The sequence below is a fragment of the Rhipicephalus microplus genome, chromosome 5 (genome assembly GCF_043290135.1).
Source record: "Rhipicephalus microplus isolate Deutch F79 chromosome 5, USDA_Rmic, whole genome shotgun sequence".
In the NCBI taxonomy this organism is placed as follows: Eukaryota; Metazoa; Arthropoda; class Arachnida; order Ixodida; family Ixodidae; genus Rhipicephalus; species Rhipicephalus microplus.
Window position 1 is genome coordinate 125,441,215 of NC_134704.1, and position 14,551 is coordinate 125,455,765.

The 14,551-nt window shown below is 47.9% G+C and overlaps 1 protein-coding gene across 4 annotated transcripts in view; it reads right to left on the minus strand.

The window, feature by feature from the left end:
• Window positions 1-14,551, minus strand: part of LOC119174246 (DCC-interacting protein 13-alpha) — a 79,778-nt gene that overhangs the window by 11,278 nt on the left and 53,949 nt on the right. For all 4 annotated transcript variants that reach the window (XM_037425076.2, XM_075895925.1, XM_037425078.2 and 1 more), the window contains exon 19: window positions 5,805-5,855. In XM_037425076.2, the coding sequence (XP_037280973.2) occupies window positions 5,805-5,855 (51 nt within the window). The remainder of the gene's footprint in view (window positions 1-5,804; window positions 5,856-14,551) is intronic.

Genomic DNA, 14,551 nt, shown 5'->3' on the forward strand with positions numbered 1-14,551 from the left:
TCCTATGCCGTGTCCACTGGTGTCCGTGTGAACCTCGGTTGGGGCTAATAGATCAAAATGAGCCAAGATTGGTGGCGTTGTAAGCAGTGTCGTAAGTTGGGAAAACGATGACGCTTGGCCATGGCCCCAGATAAATGAGGGGTCTTTCTTCAAGAGGTCTGTGAGGGGGCGTGCAATGGTTGCAAAGTCCTTAACAAAGCGTCTGAAATATGAGCACAACCCCACAAAACTGCAGACATTTTTTGTGGTCCTCGGAACGAGAAAGTTGGTGACTGCGCGAATTTTCTCTGGGTCTGGACGCACGCCTTGGGCATCGACAAGGTGACCGAGCACGGGAATTTGACGACGAGCGAAGTGGCACTTGGAGGCGTTAAGCTGGAGTCCGGCTCGACGAAAAACGTCCAGAATAGCTGACAAACGATCGAGGTGAGAGTCGAATGTGGGCGAAAAGACATTAACATCATTAAGGTAACACAAGCAGGTGGACCATTTCAACCCTTGGAGCAATGAGTCCATCATTCTTTCAAATGTGGCTGGTGCATCGCAGAGACTAAAGGGCATCACCTTAAACTGATAAAGACCATCAGGAGTGATGAATGCGGTCTTCTCGCGGTCCATCTCGTCGACGGCTATCTGCCAGTACCCTGACCGAAGGTCAATAGTTGAAAAATAAGTGGCACCGTACAGGCAGTCGAGGGCGTCGTCGATGCGAGGTAAAGGATAAACGTCTTTTTTGGTAATTTTGTTAAGGTCACGGTAATCGACACAAAAGCACCATGTTCCATCTTTCTTTTTAACAAGGACGACTGGAGAAGCCCAGGGGCTGCATGAAGGCTCAATAATGTTTTTCGCAAGCATTTTGCCGACTTCATGTTGTAATATTGCACGCTCTGACTCAGACACATGGTAGGGGCGTCGGTGAATGGGAGTTGCATGGCCAGTATTTATGCGATGGGTGACAATGTTCGTTTGGCCTAAAGAGTTGCTGGCAAAGTCGAAAATGCTACGCTAGCCCTCAAGAACGTGCCAAAGCGCTGCAGCTTGCTCAGACGTGAGGTCTGATGACACCACTCGCTCGATGTCGGCGCCCCAAGAACGTGATGGAGTGGAACCACTGACTGAGCTGCAGCAATCGTCCACTCTGAAGGGCTCGACATGGTCATCTTGGAGAGTGGTAATTTTGGCCAGGGAGATACCCTGTGGTAGAACTTGGGTGGTGAGTGAGAAGTTGACCAGTGGAAGGAAGGCGCGGTTTCTCGTAATTATCAGAATAATATGCAGCACAGCAACCCCATGCGTAAGCATCACGGCAGGAATCGGGGCCACCATGTAATCACCATCAGGTACTGGTGGTGTGGAGGATAAGTCGACATGTGTGACAGAGTTAGGTGGGAGGTGCATGAAATCAATGCAGCAGAGGCTGGTTTGCGGTGGGCTGGTCAGGTCGGAAAAGAGAGGTAAATCGAGATGGAGAGAGCCAGCTGAACAATTTATGAGGGCAGAGTGCGTGGCTAGAAAATCTATACCAAGAATGAGTTCATGAGGGCAATGTTCGATAACGGCGAAAAGAACGACAGTGCTTCTCTCCTCAATAGACACTCGTGCAGAGCACATGCCGAGAATCGCGGCAGTTCCTCCAATGGTGACTCGTACAGCTCGGTTGAGGGCGGGCATGACAACTTTTTTAAGTCGGCGGCGAAGGTTAGCACTCATAACAGACACATGCGCGCCAGTATCTATCAATGCACTGACACGAACACTGTCGACAGTAACGTCCAAAAGGTTCCGATTCGTCGCTAACGTTAAGCGAGGATTTCTTACGAAGGCCATCAATGCAGCTCCACCTCCAGAAGCTGCACGGCCTAGTTTTCCGGTCGGAGGTGCTGCGAATAGGTCGGGGAGGCAGCACGGCATTGTGGGGTCGACCGGGACTGACGACGGTGACCGGTCGTAGCGAGGTCTGCTCAGAGATGCCGCAGGAGCGAAAAAATGTGGTCGGCGTTGATGGAGAAAGTGATGGGGACGACTGGTGGACAGAAGTGGCGTGAAACTGAGGTGCATAATGGGACGGTGGAGCCCAGCGGCTGCGGCAGTGACGAGCGATATGACCGACGCGTCGACAAATAAAGCATATGTGCCTGTCATCAAGGGTACGCCATTCGGGCGGATTGCGTTGTATGCTAGGAGCAGAAGGGAGACGATAAGAAGGCTCAGCAGAGTATATGACAGGAAAAGGATGTAGGCCGACATTCGATAGCTCTTGACGAACGACGGCTTGTATCGAAGAGATCGTGGTCTGGGAAGGCGCAGGCGTCGGTAATGGCGTGGCTACCGCTTGTGCTGCCTCGACCTCTCGATGAATGATGCGTATGAGGTTGTCACATCGAGGGGCCTGGTGGAAGGCGTCGTCACACGAAGAAGTGGCCACTGTGTTCGGAAGGCGCACGATGCTTTGGGCTATGCGGCAGGCTTTAGCTTGTTTGAGACGTCGGCAGTCTTTAAGGATGGTGTCGATGCTCGAGACGTTGTTAAAAACCAGCAGGTTAAAAGCGTCGTTGGCAATGCCTTTGAAGACGTAGTTAACCTTTTCGTCTTCCGGCATGCACTGGTCGGCCTTGGAACAAAAGGCCAAGACGTCAAGAATGTAGGAGGCGTAGGATTCGGTAGAAGACTGGGCCCGTGTGGCAAGAGTCTTCTTCGCAGCGAGCTGACGACCAGATAAATAGCCAAACAGGTTGCGTATCTTTTCCTTGAAGAGATCCCACCTCATTATGTCGGCTTCGTGGCTTACAAACCATGTTCAGGGAGTGCCGTCCAGGTAGAAAAGCCTGTTGGCGAGCATGAGTGTGGGATCCCAGCTCTGAGTAGCACTGACGCGCTCGTACCGGTTTAGCCAAGTGTCAAGATCGATCATACCATCACCGAAGAAAGTGCCGGGATCCCGGAGGTGCGGGAGTGTGATGTAGGTGGTGGCTTGGACTGATGAGGGCAACATGGAGGAAGTACCAGCAGTCGAGTCGAAAGGTCGCCGATGGCGCGACCGCTGCGCGTTTCCACCGAGGCACGGGGGTCGTCCACCTTCACCAATAATGTTACGAGTAACTTCTATAATAATCTATTTACGATGCACAGAACTCGACGAGCAAGATGGTGCCAGTCCAGCATCAAACGACAACTCACTTCATCCTCCTCTTTCATGCAGCCGTGTTTAGAGGCTGTTATGTATCAATATCTTCAAAACCTTTTATTATTAAACGATATATTTTCTTTTTGTGATCTTTAGCACTTTATGCAAAGTTTAAAAAATGCACTAGAAGGCTAAGTGAATATTTGGTGCTCAGCTGAATGTTCGCTGAGTACATAACATTTTTGCTTCACTTATTTGTTTTTATATATATATATATATATATATATATATATATATATATTTCAACCCCGAAATTCTAAATCAAACCTTTTTTGCTACCTTTTCATTTCACACATTACAGGGATGAACTTGTCACATTATAAAATTATGGAAAGTCAAACTAAGAAAGAAAGAATATCACGACATACATTGTGTCTAAGAATCATGACAAAAATAATGGTCAAAATATGCCAAACGGCTAAAAAGAAACCAGCCGCGCAAACTCGGCAGGCTTGCAAAAAGACTGTTGATAAAATGACTCAAGAAGTTTTACCTTGCCTCTACTTATTTAAAATACACCAGGATTATGGTTCGTGGTGTTCTTCGTGACGTGGGGAGTTTTGGGAATTTTAGCTTGCTTTGGTGCGCTTTTGATGCCTTTTTTTTCTGTATTTCTGCAGCTCTTTTACAGTGTACAGTATAACCTCGTTACAACGGATCCAATTACAACAGACGTTCAGTTACTACATACTAATTTGGGGTGTTATGCCGGCCTCCCTATTTGTTTCATTGATTGAGCTTCGTTTGCAACAGATTCTGGTATAATGGACATTCGGATATAATTGACTAAAATGTGAGCCCAGCAAGGTGGTCAGGATTCCTTTACAGTAGACTTTTCTACCGCGGACATCCCAAATTCAATACCTTGTGGCTTCAAACATCGCTTGGCATACTTTTGGGACAGGAATAGGGCCGCAGATATTGACATACCAATTCCAAAACGAAGGTCGCATATCTACAGTCTGTTAGAGATAAGTTATGCTTAGCTATGGCACCGAAAACTGGCGTGCAGCGTAATTGATTTTGCGTGCGGGGTCGCTGACCCGCGAAATGGCTGGCCGCTGCCATTGTTGTGCCGAGCTGTTGGTGTGTGGCGAGATTGGCTGGAATCTGCTACCGATACGTAAAATTAGCGGTTCTAAGGAGCCAGCGGCTGATATGATTTGTTGCTTGTGACGAAACACATTATGGCTTCTTCGCTTTCACATATTCGCCAGCGTGACGGCCTTGCCCGTCAAGTTCGGGGCAGATTGATTAGGACTAGACACGAACTCGAGAAGAAGGGGCGGCTGCGATGTGCATGGCCGTGATGCCCGATGTTTCAAAGTACACCACGCTTGATTGCGAGTACAATAATCTGTCCCGCGGTGGTCTTCCTCGCAAGGTTCGAAGCACTGATAAGCAGAACCTTCTTGTCAAGGAGTCGACGCTATGACAATCGGTTTAAGATGCGGGCGTGCGATGTTCCCGACGAGTACAGTGCGCGATCGTAATCTGGAGACTAACTTCTGCTAGCACCTGTCTTAACAACCCGTGAACACAGAACGAGCGCCAAAGTGTCACTAAATAGTGCGATTTTAGACAGCCATGACCTCGAGACGCACAATAAGCAGACGACGTTATCCCGAAGGCGTATCCGAAACGAGCATCGGACTAGCGAAGCGTACTGGAGCAATACGAAAAAAATCAGACAATCGAAATACTACAAATTAATTTTAAACATCTGCTTTTTGAACACGGAATGCTTTTAAGAAAATACTTTTACGGCGAGCCTAAAATGTTGGTGGGCACTTGTGCCGTTGCAAAGCTATAAATTTTTGAAAAATGCCGTTTTTTTTTTTGTTACTTCCATGATGATTTTCATCACCTCAGAAGGTGCAAAAAACTTTTTAGAGCACTTTTACTCGTAACATTTTCCGGTTATAACAGACACATTTAGTGTTTTCACAAAAGTATGTTGCAACAGTACTTGGATTTTACATACTCCTTTTACAACAGACCAAAATCCTCTTCACTACGGGGGTCTGATGTAATCAGATTATACTGCACTAGCCTTTCGTCCCTAACTTCCTTATTTATAGTTTGATCTTGATGAAAATTGACATAGAGGCTAAGAATGACCCCACGAAGCTTCCACAAAAACATTAAGGCAATAGCGCAATTTCTTCTTGCGAGACAAAATATTTCTTTACGAAATGATAAGATGAAGCAAAAAGATGGTAAATATTACATGCACATTCACATGCATGCTGAACCACTAAAATTTGTAGTTTACGTTTTCTCCAGCGAAACTGCAATCAGCTCACTAGCACAACAAAAAGTCCTAAAAAAATGCTCAAACGAGAAAAAAGACGTATGACAATGTAGCCCCCTGAACGAGATGAGCATAATGTAAAAAAAAAACAGTATTGAAAAAAGTGCTTTTAAAGGTTTACTTTCTTTTTACTTCTATAAAGCAACCGAAAGTTGTGACCTTTGATTTTGTCTTGTCATATTTGTCTTCTTGGACATCTGGCCTCTTTCGTCAATCCTTCAAGCGAGAGCTCAGCAACAAAATGCCATAGCTATGGAGCTGCAATGGCAAGCAATGGCTTCATGCAGATAGATATTTTCTTACCATGAGGGCCTTGAGGGCAATGTTGGCAGCTACGGAGAGGGCAGTACACACCTGAAAGGAGATAAAATAAAAAATGCAGTAACCCCTGATTAACTTGAAGTCGTGAAATCCAGAAAAAATTTTCGAGATAAGCAGTATTTCAAGTTGAGCAAAACCACCGAAAATGTTCAGCCAGGTCAGCATAAAAAAAAAAGCCAGTGCTGCTAGCAAGAGCTCCACTACAAAGGAGAGCTGTCGGGGTAAAGGCGAAAGAATCATCCGGAAAAAATTCTATCGCTGCAGAAGGAAACACTGAGTGATGCTCCCCGCTTGGCGTTTGTATTTGGTCTGAGAAAGGTGTTCTGATGTTGCTCAACACATCACATGATGGTGCACGCTGTGCATGCCGCTCCACTGTTCATGTGGCGTGCATGCGCACGAACGTGATCGTTCCGCCAGTTTGCTCGGCAAGCGGACCGGAAACCTCTGCGTCGGCGGAAGTTTGTAATTTGCCTTTCACCAGCACACATATAGTAAGAGATATAAGACACATATAGAGATAAGATCCATATAGTAAAAGATAAGCGTTTGCAAGGAGCTGTCGTTGCTTCCCACTCTCCCTGTCAAAATATCGAGATATCCGAGATCCCCTCTGAAAAATGTTTAGAGATAAAAGGGGGCAAAAACTTAGCACCTACAGGACGTTAATGCACAATGAAAGAAAGTTTCGACTTGACCGAGATTTGAAGATATGTGAGTTCGAGTTAACAAGGCTTTACTGTAATTACATATCTAGCACACTGCCACACATGTAGACCTACCAACTTAAATCTGAAAAAAAAAATATATATATATATATTAGGAATTCTCCATTATTGAAGTAGCCAGAAAAACCTAAGCATAAAGCTGAATTGGTAATGTGCAGTACATTGGCTGTGTCATCGACCTACGAGACATTATGCAAATCTTTGCAGTATGAGACACAGATGCATCTTCAGGCTAATGGGGCCCAAGTGTTGGTGATGATATGAAAATGCACAAAGCATTTCAGCTAGCAAGCTTTTCCGCATATATGATGCAACAGTTATGGTAATAAGCTTCTGTTCAAAAAGCTCCACGCTCAAATCCTGAAAAAAACATTTAATTTTTACAATAGGTGACCCCACTAGTGTAGATGGTCAGCTTGAAATTTTTACTGCGCTTTCCCCACATATCAAGGTTCCTAACACTAAGACCTTAATGTTGCAGTTGGAAAGTGAAGTAATGAAGTCTTGTGCAAGATGCTAAGAGCTGTTCATTACAAATACAAAATTGATTACTTTAGTTATCTTATCACACACTTGCCTCCTTCTCTGCTACAGAGAGACAAGTACGAAAATTTTTTTCTCCTCCATCTCTCCCTCAGGCTTTCAGGCCATCCCATTAACAAAAACACATTTATTCTAGACTTTAGTCCTTTATAAAATCATAAAAAAACTAATTAAAACATTGTACAGTCAAATCTCATTATAGCGAACCGCAGTGTATCGATTTTTTCCGACTAACAAAATTTTTGAATATCCCCCTCCAAATATCGTTTGGTTTAATGTGAAAATATTTCACTACTACGAATTTCAGAATACCGAATGTTTTAGAACGATGTATCAAATTTCATCCCCCATTTATTCCCCAACACTTCAAAATCATAAATGCGATTTTAAAAAGTTACTCGCGGCACTAAAAATATTGTCCAGTGCCATAAATAACACTATCATCATCATCATAATGCCCACGCATTTCTCTGGATGCCTGCCTCATTCAGATGTACGATAGCCCTATCGCCGTCAGCATCACCTGGCACTTGTTTTTCGTGTCGGGCTTTGCTGGCCTTCCTCTGTTGCCTTTGTTTTCGTCAAACAGCCTGACCTGTGCGCTTGATACACAGCTATTTGCAAGCATTTTGGTTGGCAGTTGAGTGTTGAAGATGAACTCCGGAAGCAGCACAAAGGGAATGCTACGATAATTGAAAATGCGACGCGAGTGACCTGTGGAATGAAGTTGCTGATGATTACCCATGCATGCTTCACTAAAGCTCGAATACTACGCAGAGTGCGACGACGAATCATGCATGTGAGCTTATTCGCTAAGGCACGTTGCCGGGCTAGTTAGTTAAGGTTCCTCATTTATAAGTTAGCGCTGTGTGTGTGTGCGTCTTTTTTTTTTTTTTTTTGTGCCCTTGTCGTGGAGTGATATACCCTTATAAATGATGTGAACTTAGCCGACGACCGACAAGACCCATACTGTAGTATCGTGCGGTGGACACACTGCACGAAGAACACAGGGCACGACGCTGAAGCGCTGGCCAACAAGAAGTGCGCAGCTGTCGGTAGCCAAACAGGAACTCCCTTTATGTACACAAGCATGCTAATATATAGATATTGTGAGGAACCGGTTTATTCAGCCAGGCTCAAGCTGCATCACACTAGTGATGATATTTACAGATGATGAAGATGTACAGGTGATGATGATATCGAAAGAGAATGAAGGGTCATTCGCTTGTCGCGCTCACACTAATTCCCCCGCGCGGTGAAAGCGGCCGCCTGGTCGCTTGACAGTATTATGAAATGCGTCGCGCATAAGGCTTTAAACGAGATACGTGCACTATCTCTGTTCCTCTGCGACGATGATCAGGATTAGCGCTAAGAGGAGAAACGCGGTAATTGACAGGAGATGTCTGTTCGACCACCGTGTACGGCTCAATGAAGCTACTGATGAATTTGTCGCATAAGCCGGGGACGCGCAGTGGAGTCCATAGAAGAACTTCGTCACCAGGGGAAAAACTCGCAACACGGCGAGACGAGTCGTAGCGAGATTTTCGAGTGTCATGAGAGAGGCCGGTGTTAACACGGGCCTGGTGACGGCAATGTGCGAGACGAGATAAAAATTCTTCAGAGAAAGGAGCCGTCGAGGGTGCAGGGGCCGAAAGGAAAGAGACATCCAGAGCGAAACTCGGCGAGCGATCATGAACGAGAAAAAATGGAGAAAAGCCGGTAGTGTGTCGAGCAGCCGTATTATAGGCGAATGTCAGGAAGTGTAGAATTGCATCCCAGTTCGTGTGGTTGGGGTGAATGTACATGGCGATCATGTCCGATAGGGTCCGATGAAACCGTTCAGTCAATCCGTTGGTCTGCGGGTGGTAGCTAGAAGTGGTCTTGTGAGCAGTGTTCGAGGCATGCAAAACTTGCCGAACATTGGAAGAGAGAAAGACTTTGCCGCAATCACTCAGGAGAATGCGTGGAGCTCCATGACGCAAAAAGATGTGGCAAAGAAAGAAATCGGCGATCTCAGTGGCAGTCCCAGGTGGTATAGAAGCTGTTTCTGCGTAGCGGGTGAGGTGGTCGATGGCCGTGACAATCCAGCGATTCCCATAGGATGATATAGGAAGAGGGCCATACAAGTCGATTCCAACGACTTCAAAAGACGAGGCGAGACAAGTAAGAGGTTGCATTAAGCCAGCCGGATCAGTTGTCGGTCGTTTTCGCCGTTGGCAATGGACACATGAGTTAATCTACTTAGCGACGCCTGAAGAGAGGCCAGGCCAAAAACAACGACTTTGTACTTTGTCATAAGTCTTGTGATAGCCTAGATCAGCGGCGGTTGGATCATCATGAAAGGCTTCCAGAACTTCACGTTGCAGAGAATGTGGGATGACGGGTACCCACTTGTTGCCATCGATGTGGTAAATGTAGCGGTATAAAGCACCACCGACAAGCTTAAATTGTTTAAGTTGTCGACGGAGTCTGGCGCTTGGAGGAGTAGTAGAGCCGGTCAAGCGATCAACAATGGTGCGACAGTATGGGTCGACACGTTGTTGTGAAACAAGGACGGATAGGGTGGCAGGTGATGAACTTAGCGCTGCGATTGGAGAGGTGCTGTCGTTTTGGAGTATCGAAGGTGAGTGGCTTCCACTGGGCAAAGGACAGTGCGGTAGAGCATCAGCATCTTGATGCTTCTTCCCAGATCTGTAGGCGACATCGAAATCATACTCCTGCAAGCAAAGCGCCCAGCGACCGAGGCGACCCGGTGAGTTTTTCAGTGATGAAAGCCAGCATTGGGCGTTACGGTCGGTAACGACGGTAAAATGACGGCCATGAAGATATGGTCGGAATCTTTGCACTGCCCAAACAACAGCAAGGCACTCCTGCTCGGTGATAGTGTAGTTCTTTTCTGGAGCGGTAAGAGCACGACTTGCGTAAGCAACGACGCGTTCGCGTGAGTTTTTGTCACGCTGCGAAAGTACCGCCCCTAGACCATGACTACTTGCGGCGGTGTGAAGGATGGTGGGTGCGGTGGAATCGAAGTGGCACAGTACCGGATCCGACGTGAGGGCTTGCTTCAATGCCATGAAAGCGCTTTCGCAGTCTTCGGACTAAATGAAGGAGACGTTCCTTGCGAGGAGTTGATGGAGCGGAGACGCAAGTTCCGCGAAGCCACGTATGAAGCGCCGGAAGTAAGAAGATAACCCAAGAAAGCTGCGCAGGTCCTTTTGACGTAGTGGACGAAGAAAATCGAGGACGGCGGCAAGCTTCTCGGGGTCCGGCCGAATTCCTTCTTTGCTAACGAGGTGGCCAAGAACCTTCATTGCCTTGCTAGCAAAGGTACATTTCTTGGTGTTAAGCTGTAGACCGGCTTTTGCAAGGCATGTGAAGACTTTGTCAAGATGTTGTAGATGCTGTGAGAACGTGGATGAAAACACTACTATGTCATCGAGATAGCACAGACACGTTTTCCATTTCAAACCACGCAATACGCTGTCTATCATGCGTTCGAAGGTGGCGGGCGCATTAGAGAGCACAAAAGACATCACATTAATCTCGTACAACCCATCTGGCGTTGAAAAGACGGTGTTCTCTTTATCAGACTCCAACATTGGTATCTGCCAGTAGCCTGACCTAAGGTCGAGGCTAGAAAAATACTCTGCACCCTGTAATTATTCCAGTGCATCGTCAATCCGAGGGAGAGGATAAACCTCGCGATTTATTTTGTTTAGTGCACGGTAATTGACGCAGAAACGCACTGTCCCATCTTTCTTTTGAACAAGAACATCTGGGGATGACCAGGGACTCGAGAAAAGACGTATGATGTTGCGTCGTAGCATGTCTGCGACGTTTTCCTCGATGATCATGCGTTCTGCCTGAGACACGCGATATGGACGCCGATGTACAATACGAGAGCCGTCAGTCTGAATGCTGTGAGTACCGGTGGTAGTCATACCGAGGGTGGGCGAGTTCACGTCAAATAGAGAACGGTGTCTATTCAACAGGGCGAGCAAATCTTCAGTTTGATCAGGTGTTAAGTCAATGCTTATGGTTGCCGACACAGGTGTGGAAGAGGCATTGAATGGCAGTGATTGTGACTTTGGGACATCGTTGTGGTTGTTGTTCGGAAGAGTAACAATCGCAACAGGCTCAATGTCGACTGCGCAAGATACTGTTGAGCCACAGGGGAGCAGTACACACTTGGGTGTTTTATTTATGGCGGTTAGGTAGGTAGACCCATCGAAGAAGCGAATAAGCCCTGGTGTGATCACAATGCCCCTATGTAGGGTATGGCCGTAAGGGAGAATTAGTACATCAACATCCACAATGTCGGTGCAATGAACACTTATAATTTCTTCGATGTATGGCCGAAGTACATAATCTGACGTGGTGACAAGGCGGATGCGTTCAACGTGTTTAAGCGGAGAAGAGTCAGTAGCATTTAGATGCAGGAGGCGCTGATGACAAGATATAAAAGCGGATGCAGAAGACAAGAAATCCTACCCCAGAATGACAGCGTGGGTGCACTCACGAAATACCGCGAAAACGATGTGATGACGAATGCCTTCGATGCAGACATGAACGGTACACTATACAAGTGGACGAATGAGAGCGTTGGTTGCTGCACGGAGAGGTGAGCCGCCATAAGGCGTGGTGACTTTTTGAAGGCGGGAACAAAAATCAGCACGAATAATCGAAACGGCAGCGCCAGTGTCTACAAAAGCCTCAACGCGTACACCTTCTACAAACACTACTATCAAATTCGATGGCCACTCTGGAGGAATTGTTAGCTGTGCGGTGGATGCAGTATCCCCTCCTAAAGCTGCATTGGGGAGTTTTCCGCGTGGGCGTTCGTGGAATGGGAGGCGGGCCGCGGAGGCGACACTGAACGGCGACCTGCGGCGAGACGTACGGGAATTCTCAGGCATGTCAGTATGGTAGGTACGAGACGGTTAACGGTAATAGTACGATCGGGAGGGTGGTTGTAGTTAGTTCATGGTCGGACAGAAGCTTCGATGTTCTTCAAGAGCGTAGCCGCGTTGCTTGTCATGTTGGCGCCTTCGACCAAACAGACCGATATGTCCTCGATAGCCGCAGGAGTAACAGATTGATTGAGGTGGGCACTGAGGTGCGTAGTAAGGCGGTGCACGCACTGGCGGTAACAACGAAGCCACAGGCATATGGTCTGCTGGTGTAGGCACAAAAACAGTGGGTGCGGCAGAGAGCGCGGCAACTTCGGCGTACGTGCGTGTCTGGCGCGCGCAGGGACCGTTGGAACACGTCGGACGCGATGCGGACACGATCTCTTGTTTACTCAGGCCTCGCAAGCTTTTTTCAGAAGGGAGAGTAACTTCCGCAGTGCAGGAAGAGCAGCGCCCGTGAAGCTCTTCACGAACGATGTATCGAATAAGCGCACGCAAGTCGAGGGGTGCAGGCAAACGAATGTCGGTGGCATCATAGCAGAGGTGAAGAGACTGAAGCTCATCAAGTCGCTGACAGATGGTTATCACGTCCTGGGTGGTGGCAGGATTTTGCGTGGCGAGGGCGTTAAAGGCGACGGTGTTAATGCCTTTAATAATGTGGCGTATTTGGTCGTTCTAAGACATGCCGGTGTTAACGCACTTGCATAGTGCAAAGACATCTTGAATATAAGAGGTGTAAGATTCATCCGGCAGCTGCGTGCATTCAGCAAGCTTCTTTTGCTGCCTCAGTGCGAACTGTAGGGGCACCAAATAGTTGACGAAGTTGCAGCCCGAAAGTGTCCCAGTCGGGAAGATCCGGGTGGTGGTTCCAGAACCAAGTTATCGCAACATCGGACAAGTAAAATAGGACGCTGCGCAACTTCTGTAGATTGTCCCACCTGTTCAAATCGCTGACAAGGTCGTAGTTCTTAATCCAGTCTTCGACATCATCGCCTCGGAGACCGGAAAACACACGCGGATCTCGCAGGCGAATGTTGTTGGGCGAAGCGGGTGGCAATGGCTGCAGTAGGACAGTGGCGTTGGATGGGCCAGGGTTTTCTTGGGCCGCCATGGCTGGGGGTTGTATGCGACGACCCGAGCGGAGCTCCAGCGAGAACTGGCGAGAGGACTTGAGGGAACGAAAAGCACCTCCACCACTTGTGGGGAACCGGTTTATTCAGCCAGGCTCGAGCTAAATCACACTGGTGATGATATTTACAGATGATGAAGATGTATAGGTGATGATGATATCTAAAGAGAATGAAGAGTCATTCGCTTGTCGCGCTCACAATATGAACAACCACCTCTAGGGGCCAGCCAACCGGTTCCAAAACCGGAACCAGAACCCCGATACCACATCATCCCACCCTTTAAATGAAGAGAATACGGGGTCGTACCACTTAACAGGATGCAAAACAATCATAGAATGAAAATGTACAGCATGCACACTAAAACAAGAAGTAAAGCACCCTGACAATTAATTGTACACGTAACACAGTGCATAATGTAATGCAGTGGACGTAGCACAACGAATTATGAAGAATTAAAACATGTACAACATGCAGACCAACAATACAACAGCAAGGCACATTGCTAAATCGCCACCACGTCATCCCCTTCCCTGAGAGAGGATGTCTGCATAGTCATTGTCGTGTTTTAGTCTACGGCGTCGACGCCTGTAGTGATGCCATTTCCACGACAGGCACTGTCGCCGACCAAAGCAGTCCGGTGGTACGTAAGAATTGGCCCATGTGCTGTCCTTCCAGTGTACTTCTGGCACAGTAGGGGTACGAACAAGCATGCCATGAAGCTCCGATGGGGCATGGCTTGGCGCCAAGAATGCAGGCACCTTGAAGAGAACCAAAACGGGCACGGCCGGCGCAGACGTGACCGGCGGAAGCACCTCCACCGTAAGCAGAACAGTGACCGCCTCCAGAATTCCGGCCGGCACGCTCGGTGGATGCATCTCCGGCGGACCGAGAACTGAAACAGCACCTGAAGACCACTGCCAGCCGAAGAAAGCAGCAGCAGGCAAGACGGGAGCAGCAGGCACAATGGAAGGATGGACAGCTGATGCAGGTAAAGTATGGTCAGCATCAGCAGACCCGACCGAGACAGCCACCCTCACACCAGCACTCCCAGTCGAAACGTGTGTAGCCAGGGTATGCTCAACTGCAGGACACAAGGCCGGAGCAGGCGCCTCAGGAGCACGGCCAGCTGTCGACGTTGACAGATGCAGCACAAGCGAGCACGCTCTCAGTGCGAGCAGGGATCGTCACTGCATGTGAAGATGAAGTATGGCCTGGTAGAATTTGCGAAATTTCCGCAGATCTCAGGGGGCCGATGGCACAGCAGGGTTGGTAGCATAACGTTGTAGCAGCATAGGGCGAGGAGGAGGAACGCTGCAGCATTGATGCTCGCGTTGCGTAATCCAGTCTGCCTGCACAGCAGCCAGCTGCTGCAACGTACAGTCGACACGCTCCTTTCCCTGACATGTGTTAACCCTGCC